We start from the raw sequence: 23,943 nt of genomic DNA, 5'->3' as shown, positions 1-23,943 counted from the left end.
GGAAAAAAAAATGATGTGTTCAAGGCAGATATAAAGAGTTTTTAAATCTATTACACAAAGGTAACTTTACTGTGTTTTATGGAAATTCGGACCATGAGTCCACATATATGGACATAATTTTTTAAAAGTACATCATATCAAAAGATGATTCTCAGGTTTTATTCTAATTACAGTTGGTTCCAATAAGCCAAAATAGCAAAGAGAAATAAAAAATAAAAAAACGCATGTAAAAAAACAGCTTGGGCCTTAGGAGGTTAAATATAGTAAGCTGAGAGTATGACAGTGGTTTATATTCATTGATTCACTTTGGAGTATGATTGTTGTCAATGCTGTTTCGTTGTACTCATGTGGATATCGTATTAAAACACAAAAGCATAAAATATGAAGAAGCACAATGAATTCGACCAAATATAAGAAAAAAAATTTCAGCTGAAATCCCTTTTGTTTTTGTATATTTTTTTCTTTAAAACAGAACTTTTTCAATTAATATTAGCGTTTTATTATTTCTAGTATTGTTTAAGAACTGTTTGTCAATCGTATATCAAGAAACTATACGCACATCGAAGGCACATGCTTGATCAAAAACAAACACAGTGGTGAAAGATCAAAAAGAAAATCGGCACACTGCCACTTTAGCTCTCAATTTTTTTTATTATAACAATGTTTGGACCTACATGGTCTTTATATATCATATATACCCATTTATTTTCATAAGTATTATTAACTACATTAACTACAGTGTCAGGTAAGGGTGTTGTGCTTTTATTGAAGGGATAATGACAATTCTTTTGGAGGTTGAACAATTTTTTAAATGTTTTCGGAGTTGTGCCTGTTTAGCAAATGAACTTCACAGGCTCACTGATTTACAATATGATCGGTCAATTTAACAAGTGTAATGTAAAGTTAGTTATTATGTCTTTTCCTGGATTTATTCTGCTCCAGGAGTCAGTCTGTTGACTGTAAACAACACAACAATGCAATAAATAGTTTTGAAGAATAATTTGCTTTGTCATTGAACCTGAGAAAAACTTTGAAAATAATCATAATGACGTAGTCTCCATGCTATAATAATAATGATGGAGACATTTTTAACTGCGGGGACATATCTTTATTAGTACAATTCGGCTGTATTATTTGTGTCCCTTCAAAAAAATTCTCGAAAGAAATTTTATATTTGATGTCCCCCCTACTGTTAAATCAGATTTACGCCCAAGATCACAGGCATCAAAAACGCATGCAAATGATAATTTCTAATACAAACTTAACATTGCATATATCCTGCGATGTGACTATTGTGAATGATCGCATTGCGATATCAATGCTGAAATGATATATTGTGTAGCCCTAATTTAAATTTTTATAATGTTAACTAAGAAGTACATTTGCAACAATGTAGTGCAAATGATTGAAAGCGTTTGAAAATCATTTTACTTATTTATTTTTTACAGGGAAAACGGCATATAAATACATGTACATATGTATAAATTTAAAAATTTCTAATTTAGCAGTAAAATTTAAGTTGTAGTTCATTTTGATAACATATTTTATATAAAAACTCATTTTAATTAGCCTTTATTGTTTTACATGCTCAAATTTACAGTAAATATTAGCATATACATATTTGATGTATTATCTAAGACAGTGTTTCTCAACCATGTTCCTGGTGGACCACCAGCACTGCATATTTTGGATATCTCCTTTGTCTGTCACGCCCATTACAGGTCTTTCAGTCTCTGCTGATGAGCTGGTGATCTGAATCAGGTGTGTGTGTGGTTAAGGAGACCTGGAAAATGTGCAGAGCTGGTGGTCCTCCAGGAACGTGGTTGAGAAACACTGATCTAAAAGATACAACTTTGTAAAATTTTTATTAGTTTCTTTAAAACTTTTATTTTGCATTATTTTTACAGAAAGAAGAAAAATATACATAAAACTACTTTTTAATATCCATTAACATGAATACTCATATGACTTCCATCAACCTCGCTGTCTAGAATATCTTGACTTGAATTAAACATTTCAGCCGTTAACCCAGATATCAAATGCACATATAAATAGCCATATCTGCAATGCACCTGTTGCCCTATTACGTTGACCGCTAGAAAAAGCACAAGCACAACTGCAGCCTTCCCATCATTCCCATTCATCCAGTCACAGCCAGGCCGGACACCTCTTCATGTTACTCACAAATGGACAAACGATGACCACTAATACACATCTCTATGTTTCTCTTCCAGTTTTTCAGCCCACTCATAAGCAGGCACCCAGTCATGTAGAGAGCAGCGCGTGGAGGACACCCAGATCACTTTCAGCAATTTTCAACACAAAGAGGTAATTGTGAGTTATTTCTCACAGAGAGAAATGAATAAAGGCACAGAAAGCGCTGGAGAATACGCCATTCAGCACGTCCTAGCGCAGCTGAGCCTGTCTGTTAGGAAAATCCATCGGGACGTTTGTACATTTTACTGTAAGCAGCGTCAAAGATGGAAGTTGCTTTCGGTCATTATTGAGTTATGATTTCCTGTTGAGTAATCTGTGACATGGGTTGAGTAAATCTAGCGAGTCATCTAAAAGATTTAAATACATGTAAATAAATCAGATATATAACTTTAAATTAGGGCTGCACAATATATTGTTTTATCGCAATGTGCGCATTTGCAATAGTCATATCGCAAAGATATGCAATGTCCTGTCTGAATTATAGTTAACCAGGAGCCACGGAATTCTATTCAATCACTGAATTTGTATGTAATACATATGATTTATACCAAAAAATAAACATTTTGGTAACACTTTATAATAACCACACAATTAATCATTTATTAAGCATTAGCATATAGTGAATTCATTATTTGTTAAGCATTAACTCTACATTAAAGGACCATGAAAGCCCCCTGTCTCAGCAGGGTGTTTTCACACCTCTAGTTTCTAGTTTCGAGTCCAGTTCTGTTTAGGTGGTAGTGTCATGGGAGGGAAAGAAGGAAGGGTTTGCATAAAAATGGGAGTTTTCGGTTCGAACACGCGCTGATTTTCACCGAGGCAAATCAACAAACAGACGCAGGAGAGAAAGACAGTGATTGATAACATGGACATCAGTAATCAAATTATTTGCCAACTTTTTAATTTGTCAACTTTAACTTAATTTAGTAATATTTAATTTAGTAATGAAAAATTAATCAGTAACAAAGTATAAAAGAACAACAATTAAGCACATTAAACTTGCTTTATAATGAACTTGTTACAATAAAAACATAAACGTTTATAATAACACAATGGTGTTCAATGCTAAATACACCAGTCAGAACCTGTCTTTGCTTGTTGATGTCTTGTGTATTGTCCTCTAATTTTGAGTGACAGTATTTACCTTTTTAAAAATCTTATTCACAGTTGAAACATTTCATTTAATTTGAAATGAAAGATTACCATGGGCCAACTTTGGCCCGCAGGCCCTACTTTGGGCATCTCTGCTGTACATACACCAGACTTCAATGTATCCATATCTGCTTAAATATTTTATTGTGTTAAAGTTGTGAAAATAAATTTGTTTGCATGCGCCTTCGCAGTATTTTCAGATTTATTGAGTGATGAAGCAAGATACCAGTGGCACAGTTGTTTAGTGGGTAGCAATGTTGCCTTAAAGCAAGAAGGTCTCTGGTTTGAGTCCTTTCTGGGCCAGTTGGCATTTCTGTGTGGAGTTTGCATGTTCTTCCCGTGCTCTTGTGGGTTTCTTCCTTGTGGTCCGGTTTCCCCCACAGTACAAAGACATGCGCTATAAGTAAATGGGGTAAAACAAAATTGACCATAGGGTAAGAGTGAATGAAAGAGTGTATGGGTGTTTCCCAGTACTAGGTTACAGCTGAAAAGTCATTCTTTGCGTTAAACATTTGCCATAATAGTTGGCGGTTCATTCCGCTGTGGCGACCCCTGATAAATAAGGGACTAAGCCCTAAAAATATTCCAAATTGACTCCCAACATGTCAAAAAAGCCCCAAAAAACCTTGAGTTTTGAGTGTGACTTCATCCAGTGTTCAGATTTTGTGCATAAACATAATTATGCTGTAAAACATTTAATAAAATAATGCCTTATTTGCATATAAAAACATTATTTAGGAAAATCTGCAATACAAAGAATGTTTGCTACATTTGATTAATTAACGGACAACTATTTTTTTTTATGCTATTCACCTGCAGTATAAAATGTAAAATATACAATGACAAAATATAGCAAACAACAAATGGGGAAAATAAACATTTGTTGTTGTTTTTAAGTCTAGAAGAGTCTAGATCTTTTCTTGGTTGTTTCTTGTCTGTGAAAAGCTCTGCACGTGGTTCTAACTGCACGCCACAGCATTTACCATGTTGGATGATTTTTTTTTATAAACAAACTTCTCAATAGCGGCATTGTTGGATAAGAATACACAAATATATGAGAGTCAAGAGGTCAGATGGTAATTGGCATGGTAAAGACTGTAGAAAGCAGGCAGTTGTGTTGTTTGTGTATGTTTTGAACATTTTGAAAGAAGTCACTTACAGGTCATTATAGGTAATGCGTTAGAATCTAATCAAGTTACACTACACACTCTAATTGAGCCTAACAATGCTGTAGATTTTATCAAGCATAACGTGTTTACAACAGTGACATTTTAATAATGTGGGATTCTTCATCCTCATTTTATTGTATTTTCACTTTTTTTAATATAACTTTACGACATTTTATTGAGATGAAGCTCTCTGTGCTATAAAAATATATATTAGTATAGTTGTTGTTGTCGATTTGGTCACACTTTATTTTGACGGTCCTTTTGTTGAATTTAAGATACATTGCATTCCATGCTGGTGAGGCAGTGGCGCAGTAGGTAGTGCTGTCGCCTCATAGCAGGTGAATTTGGTAGGCTAAATTGTCCGTAGTGTATGAGTGTGTGTGTGTGTGAGTGTGTGTGTGTGGATGTTTCCCAGAGATGGGTTGCGGCTGGAAGGGCATCCGCTGCTGGATAAGTTGGTGGTTAATAAAGAGACTAAGCCGACAAGAAAATGAATGAATGAATGAATGAATAAATGAATGAATGAATGAATGAATGCATTCCATGCTAACTAATTCTCATTAGATTATAAGTAGACTGTTAGGTTGGGTTTAGTGTAAGCTTACATGTACTTGCAAAGTTTCTTATAGTCAGTTAAATGTCTGTAGATGGAGCAGTATCAACAGATATTAAACAGACAGTAATACTCAAATGGACCATCAAAATAAAGTGTTACTGTTGTTTTTATTGTATATTTTATTCCGCAAGGATGCATTTAAGAAAAAGTGACCATAAATGCTTTTAAACTAACAATAACTTACTTTTGAATAAATATTGTTGTTTTAAACTTTCTACTGACAAACAAATCTAATAAATTATTAAGCTGCTGTTTTCTAACATTAAAAATAATAAAACATTTTTATTGAGCACTAAATCATGATATTGTCATGGTTAATAAAAGGACCATGTGACACTGAAACCTAGAGTAATAGCTGCTGAAAATTCAGCTTTGGCTCATATGGCTTAAATACTTTTTAATATGTATTAAAATAGAAAATAAGTTTAATATAGAATTTAAATAAAAATGCTTGTTTTTTTTTTTGCTCTGTTTTCAGTAAAATAAATATTTTTTTTATTATTTTATACGAGTAAATTTGTATATTTAAATTTATTTTAATTTATACGGTACTCAGCATAATTGAGTAGACCCCATTTTGAAAATGAATATTTTTCTCAGTTTTTCAATACATATGGGTGTTGTATTTTGTTGTATTTTGTATTTTGCATGTAAACAAAAAATATTTATTAACAGATATACTACATTTATTAAAATCATATTTTAGTCACCAAACATATTTAAAAATTGAAAGATAATACAATTAAACTCAAGCTAAATATAGCAAAACAAAGTATAACCTACAAAATTTCAATAATTTTTCAAATTTATTGCTTCTCTTGATTTTTCCTCTCTTTTAAAATTTGTATTTATTATGTTTCTATAACATATAAATTTGGCTGTACTAGTTTTTGGACAGTAATTGTAAGTTATTGTGTTAGATTATCTCCAGATTTGGCTTGGGTACTGACTAATCTAATGTATATGCACAAATAAAGTGTTTTATAGCTTTCTATTAAAAATATGAATTTAAAGAGAGATTTGTGAGGTGTCAATGTGTATATGCTGAGCACTGTATATGGAATTTTAATAATGCTTGATATAAAACACACAGCATTTTTAATTTGCCATGTTGGCAATTTTTCAACCCACTGTAAAATGAAACGGCAGATCAGTTTCGGAGTGGAGTAAGAACAGCAGAATCAGTGGCTATAAAAGCAGAAGTTTGAGTGATGTTTATTTACTTGATTGCAAGAGTTTGTGAGTGATGTAATTGCTGTGTTAATGCTGTCCCAAAAGGCATGACCATGCACATGACACACGCATCATTTGGGGATTTTTTCTTTATTTTCTTAAAATGACGGGACATAAAATAATATTTTATGTGCATTAATGAAGTTAATGAAGCTTCATACATTTAAAGTAGAATGTTTTTTTTTTTTAAATAACTGATTCATTGTACAACATTTATAAACAAATACATGATATACAGTATCCTTACAGAAAGAGTGCATTAAAAGTTATATTAAATTTGTGTATATTGTTAATGGGTACCTTAAAAAAATCTGACTTTCAAGAGAATAGTAACATTTTATCTTGTAAATATTTGCAGTTTTATTATTCTGCACATTATTTTTTGTATTTTATCATGCCTTCTGTCTGTATTTAATGCAAGTATTAATTACTCCATTATGCATAATGCTGCCTTTAGGGTGTTTTCACACCTTGTTTGCTTTGTTACATAGCATTACTTCCTTGCCAAACTTATGTAGGTTTTAACAAATTTGCATAATTAAACTCTCTGGTAATCCATGACTGTCTGTAAACAACACATTCTTGGATCCTCAAACACTGTAGTTGAAGCTGAGCCAAGGAAGAGTTTGCAAATGCAGAAAAAGATTATAATTTGTGCATTGAAAGCAAACTTGCATGCACCCCGAATGATGTGGATTCAGTGCTCAAATTGATACAGTAAAACTGGGACCATTGTTACTAATGCTGTCTGTGTTCACAAGTGGTTTTTACAATGTGCTGTAAACTTTTTTGACCAATTTGACAAATTTGACCAATAAAAACAGGCTGTGCCTTCTGACCAATACAGAGTAGAGTATGCCCTTGAATAAAAAGACTAGATTCTTGAGCAAGCTGTTTTAGGGGTCAGCGCTTCATACTGGCTTTGCATACGTAATGCAGCGTTTTTACTGTTTTTGCAGATGTGGAAGGGCACATCATTTTTGAAAACATTGTTAAGTAGATGTAGAAAACAAGAGATAAACCTTTTCTTTTCTGGCTATGTTGTTGTCATGTAAACATAGTCTTAAGCTGTGGAAATATGACACTTTTCACCCCATTGATTTCCATTTATACACACGTGAATGCGCCAAACTTTTACATGTAGCTGCATTCCAAATTTCAAGCTGGTGAACTTGAACAAGCTGGTGAACTGCGATCAAAATGTGACCCCTTTATTAGGGCTGCACAATATTGTTTCAGCATTAATATCACAATGTGATCATTCATAACAGTCACATCGCAGAAAATTCATTAATGACTCTGGATTATAATTTAATTGAATTGAATCATTTCTCAAAGCCTGTGACTATATGAGAATTTTAAACGTATTCAGGTATAAGAAATGGTACCATTTGTAATAACTAATCAATAACAAATAATTTAATTTAATTGATTATACAATGAAGACTATTTCAGTATTATTTTACATTGGATTATTCAATTACTGTATATCTGAATATAGTTAGATTCCCCAGAAAACAATACAACACAGTTATTTAATTTATATATGCTTGTAGATTGTTTATAATATTTTATGCCGAGTCACCCACATACAGAAATATCCCAAACAATCTAAAATTATAAAATCTTTCCAAATAGTTATTCAAGTCATCAAGTGAAATTGTATTTATATTGCAATATATATTGAAGGATAATTAATAATATAATGTTAGATTTTTTCAATATATTCATGCATTCATTCATTCATTTTCTTGTCGGCTTAGTCCCTTTATTAATCCAGGGTCGCCACAGCGGAATGAACCGCCAACTTATCCAGCAAGTTTTTACGCAGCGGATGCCCTTCCAGCCGCAACCCATCTCTGGGAAACATCCACACACACATTCACACACACACTCACTACGGACAATTTAGCCTACCCAATTCACCTGTACCACGTGTCTTTGGACTGTGGGGGAAACCGGAGCACCCGGAGGAAACCCACACGAAGGCAGGGAGAACATGCAAACTCCACACAGAAACACCAACTGAGCCAAGGTTCCAACCAGCGACCTTCTTGCTGTGAGGTGACAGCACTACCTACTGCGCCACTGCCTCACCTTTTTTAATATATACCTACTTTTTACCATTTTATCACCATATGTCAGAATTTTGCATGCTCAATCTCTAGTGTGACTGCATCTTTAGACATCTTGTGACAAATAATTTGATGTACAAATGGGGGCACTTTGAAACAACCGACATTTTAATCTCTTTGGACATTATTATCAAATATTAATATCTGATTTGTCATCATCAACTACTACTGCAAACCTTTTAATGTTTGTGGCTTGATTTGTACCAAATCAAAACTTAAAAGTAAAGCTTTTTCACAGAATTCCACTCATGATTATCTTGAGGCAAAAGAGGAAGGAAATGGGTGCTGTAAACACATTGCCTAAGGGTTCGCCAATCGACTTGAGTTCTTCTTTCTCTACCATCCCAACTAGCACTATCCCGCTGAGTGTCAATCCCCCTGTTTGAACGTGTCAGATAAGTTGGCCAGAGCATGAGAAGTTCACTGTGTGCTGCAGAGGAATATAATTTACTCAGTGGCAGTCAGTTACCCCCAGGGAACAGGGTGTCTCTGCAAACAGGAACAGAAAGTGTGGGTGTTATTTTTGGTTCCGCTTGCCTTGTAGACAGGGAAAGTGGTAAATCAAGGGTGGGCAGAAACAGAAGAACCAAAATAATTTGGATCTTTGCCACACCTCTGCACACCCTTCCAAAACCCTACAACCACTGCAAGAGTTATAGTCGTATTTGCATATTAACGCAATGGTCAGAGCTGGGGTTTAGCTTGCTCTTAGGCCCACAAACTCTGCTAAGATATTTAAGCTAATTTAATGAATATGCATTAGAAAATTACTAATAGAATTAGTATATTAATATTGTACATCTTGAGACAAAACAGCCCCTATATTATGCAGTATAAAAGGTCACATTTTGGTTTTAGGGGTCTCCAGCAACAGGCTGATATGCATGCAAGATCAAAACACACTTTCAGTGCCTTATAATATGCATTTATTTTAACCTAATTATCCCATATGATTTGTTCAGCGATTCATTTGTTCCCAAACCCCTCCTTAGCGCAAAGCTAATCTGCTGTGATTGGTCCGATGACTCAGTCTGTTGTGATTGGTTGACTGTGTTCAGTGCGAGACAGAAAGAAACGCCCACCACAGTTATTAAGTAGCACAGAGTATCTGAGAGCCTAATGCAGTCAAACACCAGCATATTACTCTACTTATAACCCTAACCCCAAGTAATAACACACATTCAGTATTAATCCACACAGTGGCAAAAACTATTTTGAGAATTAACCATGGTGTACGTGTGTACTTGGCATGGGATGATAGCCGCTTTCAAGGTTTACCACGGTTTGGTAAAGTCAAGGTTTTAAAATCACAAAAAAATGTCTGCTGTACCATTCCCAAGGTATGTGTAAGATTTATTTATGTTTTTAGTTTTTTAGAAAAACAGTTTCTCCAGCCGAAAAGATATCAAAAGATTGTGTTTTAAATTGTAAAGAAATCTGTTTTTGAAACTGATGAAGTCAATGATTAATTCGAATTATAAAGCCTGACATGTTTTAATGTTCCAAATTACTTTAAATATTTCTTAAAATAAAATATATTGTGTTCAAAGGAGAAAAAAGTTTTGTTTTTAACCCAGACATTTAAGAAGGACATATTTTAAAGCAGTAATCACAATACCGTGAAACCGTGTTTTTTTATCCAAGGTCATCATTCCGTCAGAATATTATACTGGCCCTTGCTTAGTAGTAACAGCTAATTGGAACGAATCCTATGCTGCTGTGAAGTTTATTGTATAAACAATATCAACACAGCACTATAGTGGCTATACTGTGGTATTGTTGTGAAATTTAACCCTTTTTATTTCCCACAGCTGAATCTCCATCTGTCAGGGATCGTCATCTTTGTGTCATGATCAGTCCTATGATTCAATGTACTTTGCTAGTGTCTGAAGGGAAAGGTGCGTTTACGTTTTACCGGATCCAGCACTACATATTTGATGATGTACCATATTGACATCAATAGGCAAAAGATCCAAACCAACATAATTCATTTATTCAACTCTGAGTCAGCTAATTTGTTAAAGAATCAATAGTTTCAAACACTGTGCACTTTCAGATTTAAACCTCAGCTGGATGTTTTTATTCATTCAGTCCTGTGTTACACGCTGCATAGAAGGTTATTTTCAAAAAAACATAATAGAAGCTCTTTAAGATGTGTCTGTGCAAGTTGTTTTGAGTTAAGACAGCTAAATCATGCCATTTAGTCTGGGATTAGCCTCAAGTCTTGTCTGAGAAACTGGAAGTTAATAACACAAACTCAAAATCACTTTTCTCCTTCAATATTTTGGTCAGGAAGCAATACAGTTTATTCTACGTAAGACCTGTCTATGGTAACAATTAGCATTCCCATTCCATTGAAATGTCTACTGTGCTATGATCAAACAGTAGCCAAGTTACTAATTTTTTTCAATTGTAAACTTCTGAATGGTTGTTGTCAGTCCGTAATGATGTGTTTGGTGAGGTTATTAATACGATGTCTTGTATCGGGGGTTGCTGGAAAGGAGATTTTTTTTGTTTTGATTATGTTTAAGACTTCTTCTTTTTTTTTTCTTTTTTTTTTTTGGAGTATCAGTCTGGTGATGCATGTGCTCTTGAGCATTGCACAATGATGCTTGTGTAGGCAATGCTAGTTTCGTTCTGATGTCATGATCATAGTATGTTTTGTTGTACTTAAATTATTATGATTAACTTATATTATTATTATTTTCCTCAAAGAGAAAGTATAAAAATGTTTATACTATATAATTGTTTGTGCTATATAAATAAGCTGCCTCACATGTTAATTGTGTTACTGCTTGAAAATCCCTATTTATCTTTTAACCATATACTGTAGCAATACTAAGTTTAGCTGTGGTGAATGCAGCACACAAAACTTGGTAATTTACAGAATGCTATGAATCTTTGTAAGCATGCAGGTGTGAGCGTAAAATCTTTGTGGCCCACTTTTTAAGTTTTTCTTTTTTTCTAGTTCTTTGATGTAGAGATGCCATGAATTCACTGGCTACTCTGACAATGGGTGACTTTGATAGCTGGCTCTGTTTGGATGCGTCTCCATCGGGGCAGTGTATGCCTGGCATTCTGTGATGGGTGGTGTGGGAGAGCAGCGTCACAGGAGGAGGTGGTGTTCGCACAGAGCAGCGTTAGTGTATGGCCAGTAGATACGTCACTGTGTTCAGGGCAGGGCCTCAAATGCTCTGTTGATACAACAGTGATATGAGAACGGCCAACACGGGGACTTCTGATAAACAATCAAGCAATGAGACTATCTTCATTGGAAGGAAAAGAAATAGTAGCCAGTTAGATGACCAGTTTTAAATTACCAGTCAGACGGAAGTAGTTATTCATACTTAAAACTGAAGTGTTTAATTTTATTTTGGTCTTAAAGATAAAATATTTCTCCCTGAGCCACTCATTCCCCTGATAGTTGTGATGTGTTGATGTACTGTTAAGAGCTTTTAAAGGCTATTTACAGCAGGGAGCATTTGACATTTAATTTTGTGCTCTAATTTCCCCACTTTTACTTTAAGATGAATTATGCAAATACATTCTATGATAAGCAAACAGTTGTAGACAATGTGTTAGATGTAGAACGAATGGGCGGGATTGTTATGGCAATGTAACTTGGTCATAGGCAAGCCTTGAGGGTTTTTGGTTGTCAACCGTGGTGAAAATTTACCAATATTGGTCCGAGGAGGGATAAACCACAAACCAGTGACAAAGTCCAGTGTGCCCGAGGCTCATTGATGCAAGAGGGCAACAAAGGGTGTCTCAGATGATCCAACGCAACAGAAGGTCTACTGTGGTACAAGTCACAACATTTTAACAGCACTTGTTGAAAGAATGTGTAGCAATGCTATTATGATTCATGTCCACTGTTAAAGTGCATACATGTAGCATCAGACCTTGGAGCTGTGGATGAAGTTGTCTGATAATAAGTATCAATTTCTCTTTACGTTGAAGATCAGTGGAAGTGATGGTACTATTCAGCTTTTATTTGTATAGCGCTTTTACAATGTAGATTGTGTCAAAGCAGCTTCACATAAATGGTCATAGTAACTGGAACAGTGTGGTTCAGTAACTGGAACAGTGTGATTCAGGTTTTAGTGTTTAAGTTCAGTTCAGTTCAGTTTAGCTCAGTTCAGTGTGATTTAATCATTACTGAGAGTTCAAACACTGAAGAGCCAATTCATCGATGCGTAGCTCTACCAATCCTGAACCAGTGGCGACAGCGGAGAGGGAAAAAAAACTTCACCTGATGGGATTGAAGAAAAAAAACCTTGAGAGAACCAGACTCAGTTGGGCACGACCATTTTAATTTCTCCGCTGGCCAAAAGTCTTGTGCAGAACTTCATTCGTCGTGGTTTAGGCTGGAAGATGGCCTCAGCAAAGACTCGTCTGTCCCTGGAGCGTCGCTGGAATCAGACTCATGTTCTCCACTCCCCACGACCATCAGCGCAGCAGCAGCTCAGGATATGGCCTGGTCCCGGATATGGAATCCTTGGGATCATCACGTCGCTGGTCTTGGATCCAATCAGTGACTCCGCATAATCTGAGGACCTCGGGATGAGTATCCTCAGGTGAAAATAGAGAATAAAGAAAATAATTAGCGTAGCTGCTGTACTAGGTACTAGGTTGCATCATGAGATAATGACAAGCAGGTCGAAGAAGTGTGATACTCCAGGAGATGTTCTCCTAGGGTTCCACAGGTTCATAAAATCACTTGGACATAATTTTGACAGGTGCTATATAGGTACATATTAAGTTTAGTAATGTATTGCAGAATGCGATTAAGAGTTCAAGATGTTGTCCTTGCCCAGATGTCAGTCCAGTTAAAAAAAAAAATCTAAGTAAATCGCATTCGGTGCATACAAAAGTGCAGTTGCGCTTTTCTTTTAACATTTCTATGCACATAGTAAACTCTTAACCCACACACACACACATAGCAACAGTCCTCTTGCAACATATAAGTGACATGTTTGACAACACAAATTAGCATACCTGAAAACAAAAGTACACAAATCCAGGCACAGAACATATCCAAGAAAAATAAATAAACAGTCAAACAATAACTAAATATATTAAAATAAAGGGTAAATAAGTATAATGTGCTTTTGTTAGTCATTGGAGTAGCAATTGGTCATGCGGAGTAGGAGTTGTTGGTCATTAGAAGTAGCAATCCTGTTGAGCATGTTCATATCTCCACCTCGCAACCGATTGGACTTGAAGGATCTGCTTTTAACCTTGTAGAGATCAAGTCCTTTTAGGTCTTGTAGAGTCCATCACTTAGTGCAATTAATGAATTACTTTTGCTGCTTGTTCATGCTACTTATTTAATGTGCACTGAACCAACACAATTCACGTTTTTTGGGGACAACTTAATTGTTTCATGTTCAATGCTAATACATTTAGATTTAAATTTGCGTTTTAGAAAGAAAACTTTCCACATCCACACTGGCGTTTCACCTAGCATTTCTGAAAAGTTCTTGTCTCTATCTAACAACTTTTTGGTCTTTTGAATCTATTACGTGTTCTCAGGTAACGTGTTTTGGCTGAACGCAAAGATAAATAAATATATTAATTTATGTAACTGATTCTTGCCTGTATTGTATAAACTTATTGTACGCTATACTTTTATAATGGACATTAATTATTATTAAAACTAATATTCAGCAAAAGAGACAGGGTATGTTTCATATTTTTTCAATGAAAATGAAACTTACGTTATAGGCACTGTTTCGTCATAAATATGCATTGAGTGAAGATGACGGTCATATAAATATGTAACTACATGACGCCTCAACATTTTTAGTGTCTGTTAAGTTAATATCAAAATGAAAATAGGCAGTTCCTTATATCATGTTTTCATTTGTTTTCATGTGAAGATAGTGAAACAACGTAGCCAGGGTTATGTGAATGACGTTATAAAGTACACTATTCCCTTTGAAGAATTACCCGACGTGTCTTCGAGAGTTTGTTTTCCATATCAAACTTGCAAAGTCTGAACTTAATACTGAAAAAAAAGCTCCAATCAGATAGGTGAATGTCAGCAGCCACATCTCCATTTTCTGATGTCTCCATTTTCCCCTATCCACAATGACACACAGCAGCAGCATTTTGAAACCAAAACGGCCTCTTCAGCATTTTCAATACGCTTCGTTTTCAGGGCTCTAAAACTCTGGGGTAGTGTGGATGAAAGGTGTAACCATGGCAAAACTTAAGTGTTTTAAAACTAAAACATATCAGTGTGAACGAGGCCTTGCATTTGTAAAAATGATTAAGGTTACTTTGTCGATTTATGTTGGGACATAATGAACTAATTGTGTGGAACTCAAAATTTTTAGTAGGGGTTGATGCTGTTTTTGCAACACACAGAAGTCCAATGGCATATTAGGCAAGTTGTGAAAAAGTTTTGGTTCATTTGTGTATTAAGGAAACCTAAAGAGTTCACCAACAGTAGTAAGATGATAAAACCTACAGTACTAGGCAAGCTAATATCATAGTACCGATGTTTACATGACTAATGTTGTTCTAGTGTCTCAGCCAAATTTGGTCTTGACTCACTAGTCAAATACATCAAGCACCAGCAGGTTATTGACTAACCCAATAGTCCATTTGTGAAACTGCACATATCAAAACTGTAACTGAGTTGACCTCCGGCAAGCACCCTGGTGTCAAAGCCTGAAAGTGTCCACTGATCAGCGTGAACCACAAAGCTTGTAGTGTGTGTTTTTCCCCTCCACCACTGAAATGTACACTGTGGGCTAAAGACTGCTACAGTCCCATCTCAATAGGAGCTGCTTTGCTTATTGTACCTCTAGTACAATACGCTTTTCTACATAGGCAGCCCAGTTGTCCTTTCTTGGATTGTACAGTATAGTTTGTGATTTGAAGCAACTGAAATGTGGCTCAATTGGTGGTATCTAACATCACTTAGCACCCTATCTGTAACAATAACTACACTAAATATCCACTTCATGTCTGTATCTTTCTTACAAAATCTCTGATAACAGCAAAGTCATGCTTATTTGCATATTGGTTGTCAGTAGCACCCTGAAAAGAGGAACTCTTTCGGTTAGGGACTCCCCAGGACCATAGAAGACACAGGGTGTGGGTCTTTCTGTGTAGCGGGGGTGAGAGATGTGGGGTAAGGATGTTTTGGAGGCACTTCCAAATAAAGGCAACTCACATGAGCTGTAAAAGAAAATCAAAACACCACCTGACCCTCACATGACTTCCCCATCACACTCATCATTACTTGCTTGTGGGATGGCGCATCGCTTTGAAGAAATGCTATAGGCTGTTCGTATTTTATGGGAAATTTGTAGACATGTAATGACATTTTGAATGCATCATATGGTGGCCAGATGTAAATACCTACAATTCTCTAAATGTATTTTTGTATTATTATTGTTTTTATTATTATTAGTAGTAATATTTTAGGAAATGCCAGTTATGTAAATGATGTTTTAGGTTCCTCCTTTTTATATTTTTTTCTTGTTATATTAACTGCAGGCTTTGTAGTTTGATTGTACCTTGTAAAGAAGTTGAGCTGCAGAACACATAATATTTAACATTTATTATTCATTTTATGAATAATAGGCCTGTGCGATTTAGGGAAGGCATATCTAATTGCATTTTTTTAACAGATATATTTCGATTTGATTTGCGATTTGAATTTTGTAGTCAAGCTTCAGCTCAATAATCCATAGCTTCCTACTGCTAAAATGCAGTGAGTGTTATTTTAAAAAAAGGAACTGAAAAGATATTAACGTACTTAAACATTTATTTAAATTTATTTGATATATTCAGAAATGAAACACTCATTTTTCTCTAGAGCAAACAATGAACATAAATAAAATTACCTTTCTGTAAATAAGTTGACCTTAAGTTAGGGAGATAGTGTAGCTTATTATACAAATAAAAAAAACAATAACTATAAAAAAACAGAACACTAACTAACATGGTTTAAACAACTCTGAAATTGTACTTTGCTGTCGCTTGCTACTAGATTAAGTGTCACTGGCAATACTTTCAGCTGACTTTTTAGCAAGCTACTCCTCATATAGAGTAGCCACCTGTGGTGCTTTTAAGGTGCTGTTGTATTTCCTCGCGCTGTGACAACAATTCTTACAACTTACTTTTTTGTTTGTTTTTTGGTGTCTGTGACTTTGAAAACAAAATATTCCCGTATTACCGATGTGCTGTTTTTCTTTGATATTAATTAATTTATTAATGGTTCTGAAGCGACAAATGCCATCATCCCACCCACCTGTATGTTTGTTTGTTTATTTTTTATTTTTATTGTGGCCGTTCCGCATTGTTTGATTGCGCAATTCTGATTGGGCAGAATATAAGTGAGCTCACTCAGTTGGCTTATAAGACTGTCACACACAGACGACAGTCATGCATTTGCTATTAAACTAAATAACTAAATTAAGTAATACATATATATTTTTTAATGCAGCCTCATGTGATTATGTGCAACTTTTCAAATTGCGATTCGATTTTTATTAGTCCCACATCCCTAATGTATAATATCTCAGTTCTAATACCAGTGATCATGATTATAGTAAAAATATTAATAATATAATAGGGCTGAAACTTTTAATCAAATTATTTGATTTAATTGATTACAAAAGAATTGATTCAAATTGTAGTAACCAACATAAAAAAAATACAAATAAAACATCAATTCCTGGACCGGTAAATAGAAGGGTATTTGTTTAATGGTAAAAGTCATGCTATAAACATATCTTTTTTCCCTTCCTTGGCGCTGTGTTGCATGTTAAGGCTAACACTAGCGTTATGCTAACGAACTAATGTTATGTTATAAAGCCTTTATTTCTTCTGTGCTGTTGCATGGTTAGGCTAAATGCTAATATTATGATCTAATGTAAAGTTATAAAGCCTTTATTTTTTCCGCGTTGTTGCGTATCAAGGCTAAAAGCTAACATTATGATCTAATGTAAAGTTATAAAGCATTTATATACTGTATGAATGTAATGCTTTAATTGTTATGTATGTGATGTAAGACTTATTTAATTAGTATTGAGTTTTTTCAGCACTTTGGGCAATGTTGTGTAGTAGAAAGGGGTATGTGTGTATGTTTGTATACAGTTGAAGTCAGAATTATTTGCACCCCTGAATTATTAGACTGCTTGTTTATTTTTTTCCCCAATTTCTGTTTAATGGAGAGAAGATTTTTTCAACACATTTCTAAACATAATAGTTTTAACAACTCATCTCTAATAATTGATTTATTTTATCTTTGCCATGATGACAGTAAATAATATTTCACTAGATATTTTTCAAGACACTTCTATACAGCTTAAAGTGACATTTAAAGGCTTAACTAGGTTTATTAGGTTAACTAGGCAGGTTAGGGTAATTAGGCAAGTTATTGTATAACAATGGTTCTGTAGATTATCGAGAAAAAATGTAGCTTAAAGGGGCTAATAATTTTGTCCCTAAAATGGTGTTTAAAAAATTAGAAACGGCTTTTACTTTAGCCGAAATAAAACAAATAAGACTTATTCCAAAAGAACAAATATTATCAGACACACTGTGAAAATTTTCTTGCTCTGTTAAACATCATTTGGAAAATATTTTTAAAAGAAGAAAAAAATTTGAAGGGGGCTAATAATTCTGACTTCAACTATGTAATATGTACTGACTTGTACACTTTACTGTTCTTATCCGATTAATCATTCGATTTCAGTGGTAGATCAATCAAGTATTAAAATAATCAAAGCTTAAGCCCTTTAATATAATAATTATTAGTTCTGCAGTATAATGCTGTTATTATTATATATGTTTGTGTGTATTAAAGGAAATTAATTTAAGGAATAGATCATCCAACAATAAAAAAATTACACATTTTTTTTATTCACCATTAAGTGGTTTCAAACCACAGTTTTTTTTTTTAATATTCTGTTGAACACTAAATAAGATATTTAGAAAAAATAGGAAAAACAAATACTATGGAAGTCAATGGTTACAGGTTTCCAGCTTTCTTCAAAATATCTTTTTTTGTGTTCAACAAAAAAAAGAAAGTAAAACCTGTTTGTAAAGTGAAGGGTGAACTTATGAATTTACTTCATCTATTTGTTCATTTATTCAGTCAATCTGAATTTTTATTATTTAATAATTGTAATGTTTTGAGCTGGTGCTCAAGAAAACATAATTAACTTTTTTTGTGCGTGTGTATAACCCCTTTTGTGGTAACAACAGCTTAAAATTTCTGGGTCTTTACCAACAGATCTGTATTCTGTTCTGTATTGTAAAATGAATTTACAATGAACTTGATAACCTTACTGTACTAATGAACTTTTCACGGTTTCTAATTCAGTGTAAATATAATTGCATCCATCCATTTACTTTATAATCATTTCCTCAAACTATTTTCTTGACAGACACCCCACCACTCTTCGGGCTGGACTGCGCGGCGACAGCAGCCCGCCCCCCGCGTCCCCCAGCCATGTCGTCACGCATCGGCCTGCGCCTGCAGCTCATGCGGGACCAAATGCAGCAGGAGGAGCAGCGGGAGCGGCAGCAACAACAAGCAGTATCAATGCATTACATGCAGCATCGCATGCCAGGCCCACCTGAGCCCACGCCAGCCATCAGTGCACCAACACACTTCCAGGGACCCATGCAGGTGCCTGTTGAAGTGCTAAAGGTAGGTGTATCCATCAGCCTGTGTATCTGGGTTTGACTTAAAGCATATTTTACATGAATCTTAAATTTATGAAGTTAGTAGAGACTTCACGCAATTCATCGAAGCCAATAATACCTGTAATACACAATACCACATTTGTTAGTGTGACCATTTTTAGCAGCATGAGTTATCTGACAATGCCTGTCATGAGTGCAAGAAAACACGAGAGTTCCCTTCTCACGGACTGATGTGTTTTCCACAGTTAATAAAATCAGAAATGTAATGCATTATACATATAACAGCACATTTCTGACCCTGGACCACAACACCTTATTTTGCATCATTTTTGTCAAAAGTACATTATATGGGCCAAAATGTTATATTTCTTATGCCAAAAATCATTATAATATTAAGTAAATATTAAAGATTTTTAGAAGACCTTCTACTGAATATATTTCAGATTTTTTTTTCTTTTTTTTTTTTGCATTGCTAAGAACTTAATTTGGGCAAATTTAAAGTGTAGTTTAGTTTTTTTAGTGTACTACCAGCCAGCTTCTGCAAGAGCCAAAGAAGCAAATCCACAATGTCTTACATCAAAAATATATCAACATATATTAAAAATGCTTTTAGCTAATATATTTTTACACTCTAAGACCATATCGTAGTAATAGGCCCCATTTACACTAATACGTTTTAGTTTTTAAAAGGCGTTTTAGAACAAAAACAACCCATGTCCACACTCCATGAGACCCTGTTCCAACTGTACCTTTCATTAGGAAATTCACCACTCCGGCCACCCTAGTGGTCCCAACTGGATGAATGAATTCTAAGAAGTGCATGAAGACCAAATTAGGCAAGATTAGGTACTGTAGTAATCTCCTCTCTCGTGTTGCGGTGAAAGAGTAGTGGGCAAAGTCCAGAAGTCAGTGGGTCGTGCAAGACTGACCACAGCTTTAGTGCACTGAATTACGTTTCAACTGAGATCAAAAACAAACCCAGAAATATTTGTGGAAGAATGCGGTGGAACGATAGCCAGGTAAGCGGAAAAGCATAGAAAAGAGCAGACACGGTGACATGATTTATTCAGATATAACACAAAAGAGAACATTCTTACTGGTGACAGTTTCTTCCTGATTGAATCAATGTGTGTGTGGGTTTTTTGGGGATTGTTATCTGTTATTTAAAAGAGAGCAACTTTGAAAGGTTGCATGAAAATTAGTCGTTGTGTGTGTGTGTGTGATGTTATCAAACTTTCTGCTATACTTTCAAGTTTTTTTGTTTTTTTTCTCATTTCGCTTTCAGAGTTTTTCAAAACATCCAATGATTTATGAAAATGAAAGTTTTGGAAAGTAGTAGAACACACAGTAGAGAGGGTTCATGTGCTGTAGCTTTCTTTTTTTCTGTGTGTTTCTTTTGAATGGACCATAACAGTCTCTATTATCAATTGAATAACTTGCTCAACATCTTTTTTTGTGTATTAGGCGACTGAAAACATAAAGGCATGACTGAAGGCATGTTCAGTATCCTTCAAGGCATTAATCTCTGAAGAAAAAAAAATCATTCAAACTGAGCCTCAGCTTTAAGGAGCTTTCCCGTTATAATCAGAGACTGATAATCATTTTGAAGCACCCTAGCATTTTAATGTACAATTACTGTACATAAAAATAATGTCCTAAAAAAGTGTTTCCTATCATTTTTCAATGTACAGACAATAGTATCTGTCAATTGAAATCCCCATTCGTGCAGATCCATGAAAATGATGTTGAGAAGACTGTATTATGCATGTCAGGCTATTCACTTCATAAAGAGAAACACTTCGTACCAGCGCACGTGTTGTTTTGGTTGTCAATACTAATGCATGCTTGAATGAGCAAAATGCAACCATATGCACATGACAGGTTTTTTTAAGGGGGAATTTTGTAGTTTTCACAGTATTGTGTAATTTAAATGCTTTTGCCATTTAATCTGTCATAATTGAAACGTGAAAATAGTCTGCGTCTTTATCGTATAATATTGTAATTGTAAGTGATATTCACTTGTCACAAACCAGTTTGAGTTTCTTTTTTTCTGTTGAACGCAAGTTATTTTAAAAGTATTTGGTTTATATACTAAGAAGTAGGTGGTAACCGATTTCAAACATTCTTCAAACTATATACTTTTTGTGTTTAAAAGAAAAAAAATCCATAAAAGTTTAGAATATGAATCAATACTAAGTAAAAGTTTATTTTTTGGATGTACTGTATGGCTTTAAGAGTGTAATACCTCCACTCTTGTGTTTCCTGAGTATAAGTGGAAATAGCTTCTGCTGTTAGCATGTTTCTGCTGCCCTCTAACGCAGCCAAACATGTGTCATCCTAAGATTAAGCAACAGTGGCTCATGTTTCACACAGTCCCATATCCTTTTGATAGACATTTACCAGCACCGTTCCTAGACTGAATAAAAGTAAGAGCTCTATGTGAGATGAGCTTCTAACAACAACTAACCCTCTGTAATTTCACCTCAGAGAGCTCCGAGCAGCTGGCGCTACCCGAAATGCCTTGACATAGCCCTCATGAAGAGATTTACCACCAGGGAAATGCCCTTCCAGACAGTGTCCCCACTTTACAGCTTGTGTGTAAATACGTCCTGTATCCTTCACCTAAACTGCCTATAAAAGTTTTACTCACTCCATCGTGTTCTTTAATCTTTCAGTTAAATAATGCCAGTGACTGGACTGGGATTGAATTCTTTTCCAAAGGCTTTCATCCACTAATCCTGAGGCTTGCTTTCACTCAGGAATGCAGTTGCTGTATTATAGCTAATATTTTACATCAGCATGCACACATGAAAAATTCCACTTTTCATATTATGGGTTCCACTTCCAGTTTGGGGAACTTCCGTTTAGAAGAACTGAAACGAATGATTTTAGATAATGAGGTTGTGCTTCGAATAATTAATATGCAGAGTGAAAAATTAATTGGAGGTACGTTTGGCTTTCTGTAGTATTTCTATCAGTTATAAAGTAGCCTCTTGTTTGTTTTCCATATTTTGTCCCTTCTAATTATATTCTGTTTGTATTCCCTACAGTACAGCACTATTTAGTATATGCTTGTAATATTGCAATAATTTTTTTTTGTTTTGTTTTTGTTTTCATGGACCGATGATACTAATTCAGTCATTCTAATAAGTTGCATTTTAATATTGGATGCATACACTGTGTAAATACACTCATTGTACTCAATTTTTTAAAATATTTTACTGATTGTTTACAGTTTCACTAAAGTTAATCACAAAAGTTGTGAGTAACATTATGGTGTGTAAGAAAAGAGTGGATTCAGGCATTAGAGCTCAGATTGTTTATACTCATGCATATGTCATACATAACACCTAAAGTCATTTTCTTTTCATTGTTGTGCACGTCTTATCAGTTTTGGGTGCTACAGTTGAAGTAAGAATTATTAAATATTAAATTAAATATTATTATTAGCCCCCCTGTTTATTTTTTCCCCAATTTCTGTTTAACGGAAAGAAGATTTTCAACACTTTTCTAAACATAATAGTTTTAATAACTCATTTTTAATTGCTGATTTTTTTTATTTTTCATTTTTTTTTTACTTTTGCCATGATTACAGTAAATAATATTTGACTAGATATTTTTCAAGACACTTCTATACAGCTTAAAGTGACATTTAAAGACTTAACTAAGTTAATTAGGTTTACTAGGCAGGTTAGCGTAGTTAGGCACTTCATTAATAATGTTCTGTAGACTATCGAAAAAATATATAGCTTAAAAGGGCTAATAATTTTGACCTTAAAATTGTTTTAAAAAAAATAAAAATTGCTTTTATTCTTGCCAAAAAAAAACAAATAAGACTTTCTCCAGAAGAAAAAATATTATCAGACATACTGTGAAAATTTTTTGCTCTTTGTTAAACATAATTTGAGAAATATTTTAAAAAGAAAAAAAAATCAATGGGATGCTAATAATTCTGACTTTAACTGTAAATCACTTTGAAGTGAAAGAACGAGGCCAGTCCATTCATACGTCATCTCCTTTTTGAAGCTCCATCAGCAGGTGCCTGTGTGATTCACTGAACGTCTGGAGGCTCGTTCTGGCCCCTCTGTACCCTGTACATAACACGCATAGACTTGAGCCCCACAGTTACATAACTATCTTTGACTGTGGCTCTAAAACAGTGCTGGCTCTGCCTAAAGACATTGGCTTGATGTTATTTGTAGTGGTGACAGTAAAAACACTGTACTTGCTGCTGGAAGTGTAAGTCATAAGACAGGATAGGATAGATGGTACAGGGATTTTGCTTAAAACAGTGTGTGGGTTTAGAAGGTGCAAGTCATTGCATTTCTGCAGTTCTCGTATCAAAAATATGTTTGTAGTACCTTTTAAAAGTTCTTCTACTCCCCAAAATCAAAATTATTAGACATTATTATTATTATCATTAGCTATGAAATTATAGTTATTCTTGAAAAATATTCCCTGAGTGAGTTTTAATACCAGAGCATATTTTTACAGTTTTTCCTTTGTTTTTTTCTTCTGGATAAAGTATTATGTCTTATTACCTATCTTTGGCTGGGATAAAAGCAATTTGTTAAAAATAATTTGTTTAAAATAATTTTAAGGTCATTATTTTTAGCCCCCTTAATAATTATTATTATTATTTTTTTGTTTCTAGACTGGCTACAGAACAAAGCACTGTTGTCCTATGACTTGCACAATTAACCAAAAGTATTCTACAATTAATAGACATTTAAAAGTTCAAGACACC

At 34.5% G+C, this 23,943-nt stretch overlaps 2 protein-coding genes across 12 annotated transcripts in view; both read left to right on the top strand.

Annotated features, from left to right (window-relative positions):
* The window catches only part of LOC147841782 (uncharacterized), a 168,823-nt gene that overhangs the window by 22,950 nt on the left and 121,930 nt on the right, over positions 1 to 23,943 (top strand). The gene's annotated exons all lie outside the window — the stretch shown is intronic.
* tfeb (transcription factor EB) overlaps positions 1 to 23,943 on the top strand; it is a 73,854-nt gene that overhangs the window by 30,682 nt on the left and 19,229 nt on the right. For 10 of the 11 annotated variants that reach the window (XR_015502013.1, XR_015502011.1, XR_015502014.1 and 7 more), the window contains exons 2-3: positions 2,235 to 2,328; positions 18,935 to 19,200. Coding sequence is in view for 7 of the 11 variants with exons in the window: in XM_087272590.1 (XP_087128716.1) it covers positions 19,000 to 19,200 (201 nt within the window). In the remaining 4 variants the exon portion in view is untranslated. 11 annotated transcript variants of the gene reach the window in all.

This window comes from Danio rerio, chromosome 11 (genome assembly GCF_052040795.2).
Source record: "Danio rerio strain M-AB ecotype USA chromosome 11, GRCz13ab, whole genome shotgun sequence".
In the NCBI taxonomy this organism is placed as follows: Eukaryota; Metazoa; Chordata; class Actinopteri; order Cypriniformes; family Danionidae; genus Danio; species Danio rerio.
This window is presented reverse-complemented; position numbering and strand designations above follow the sequence as displayed.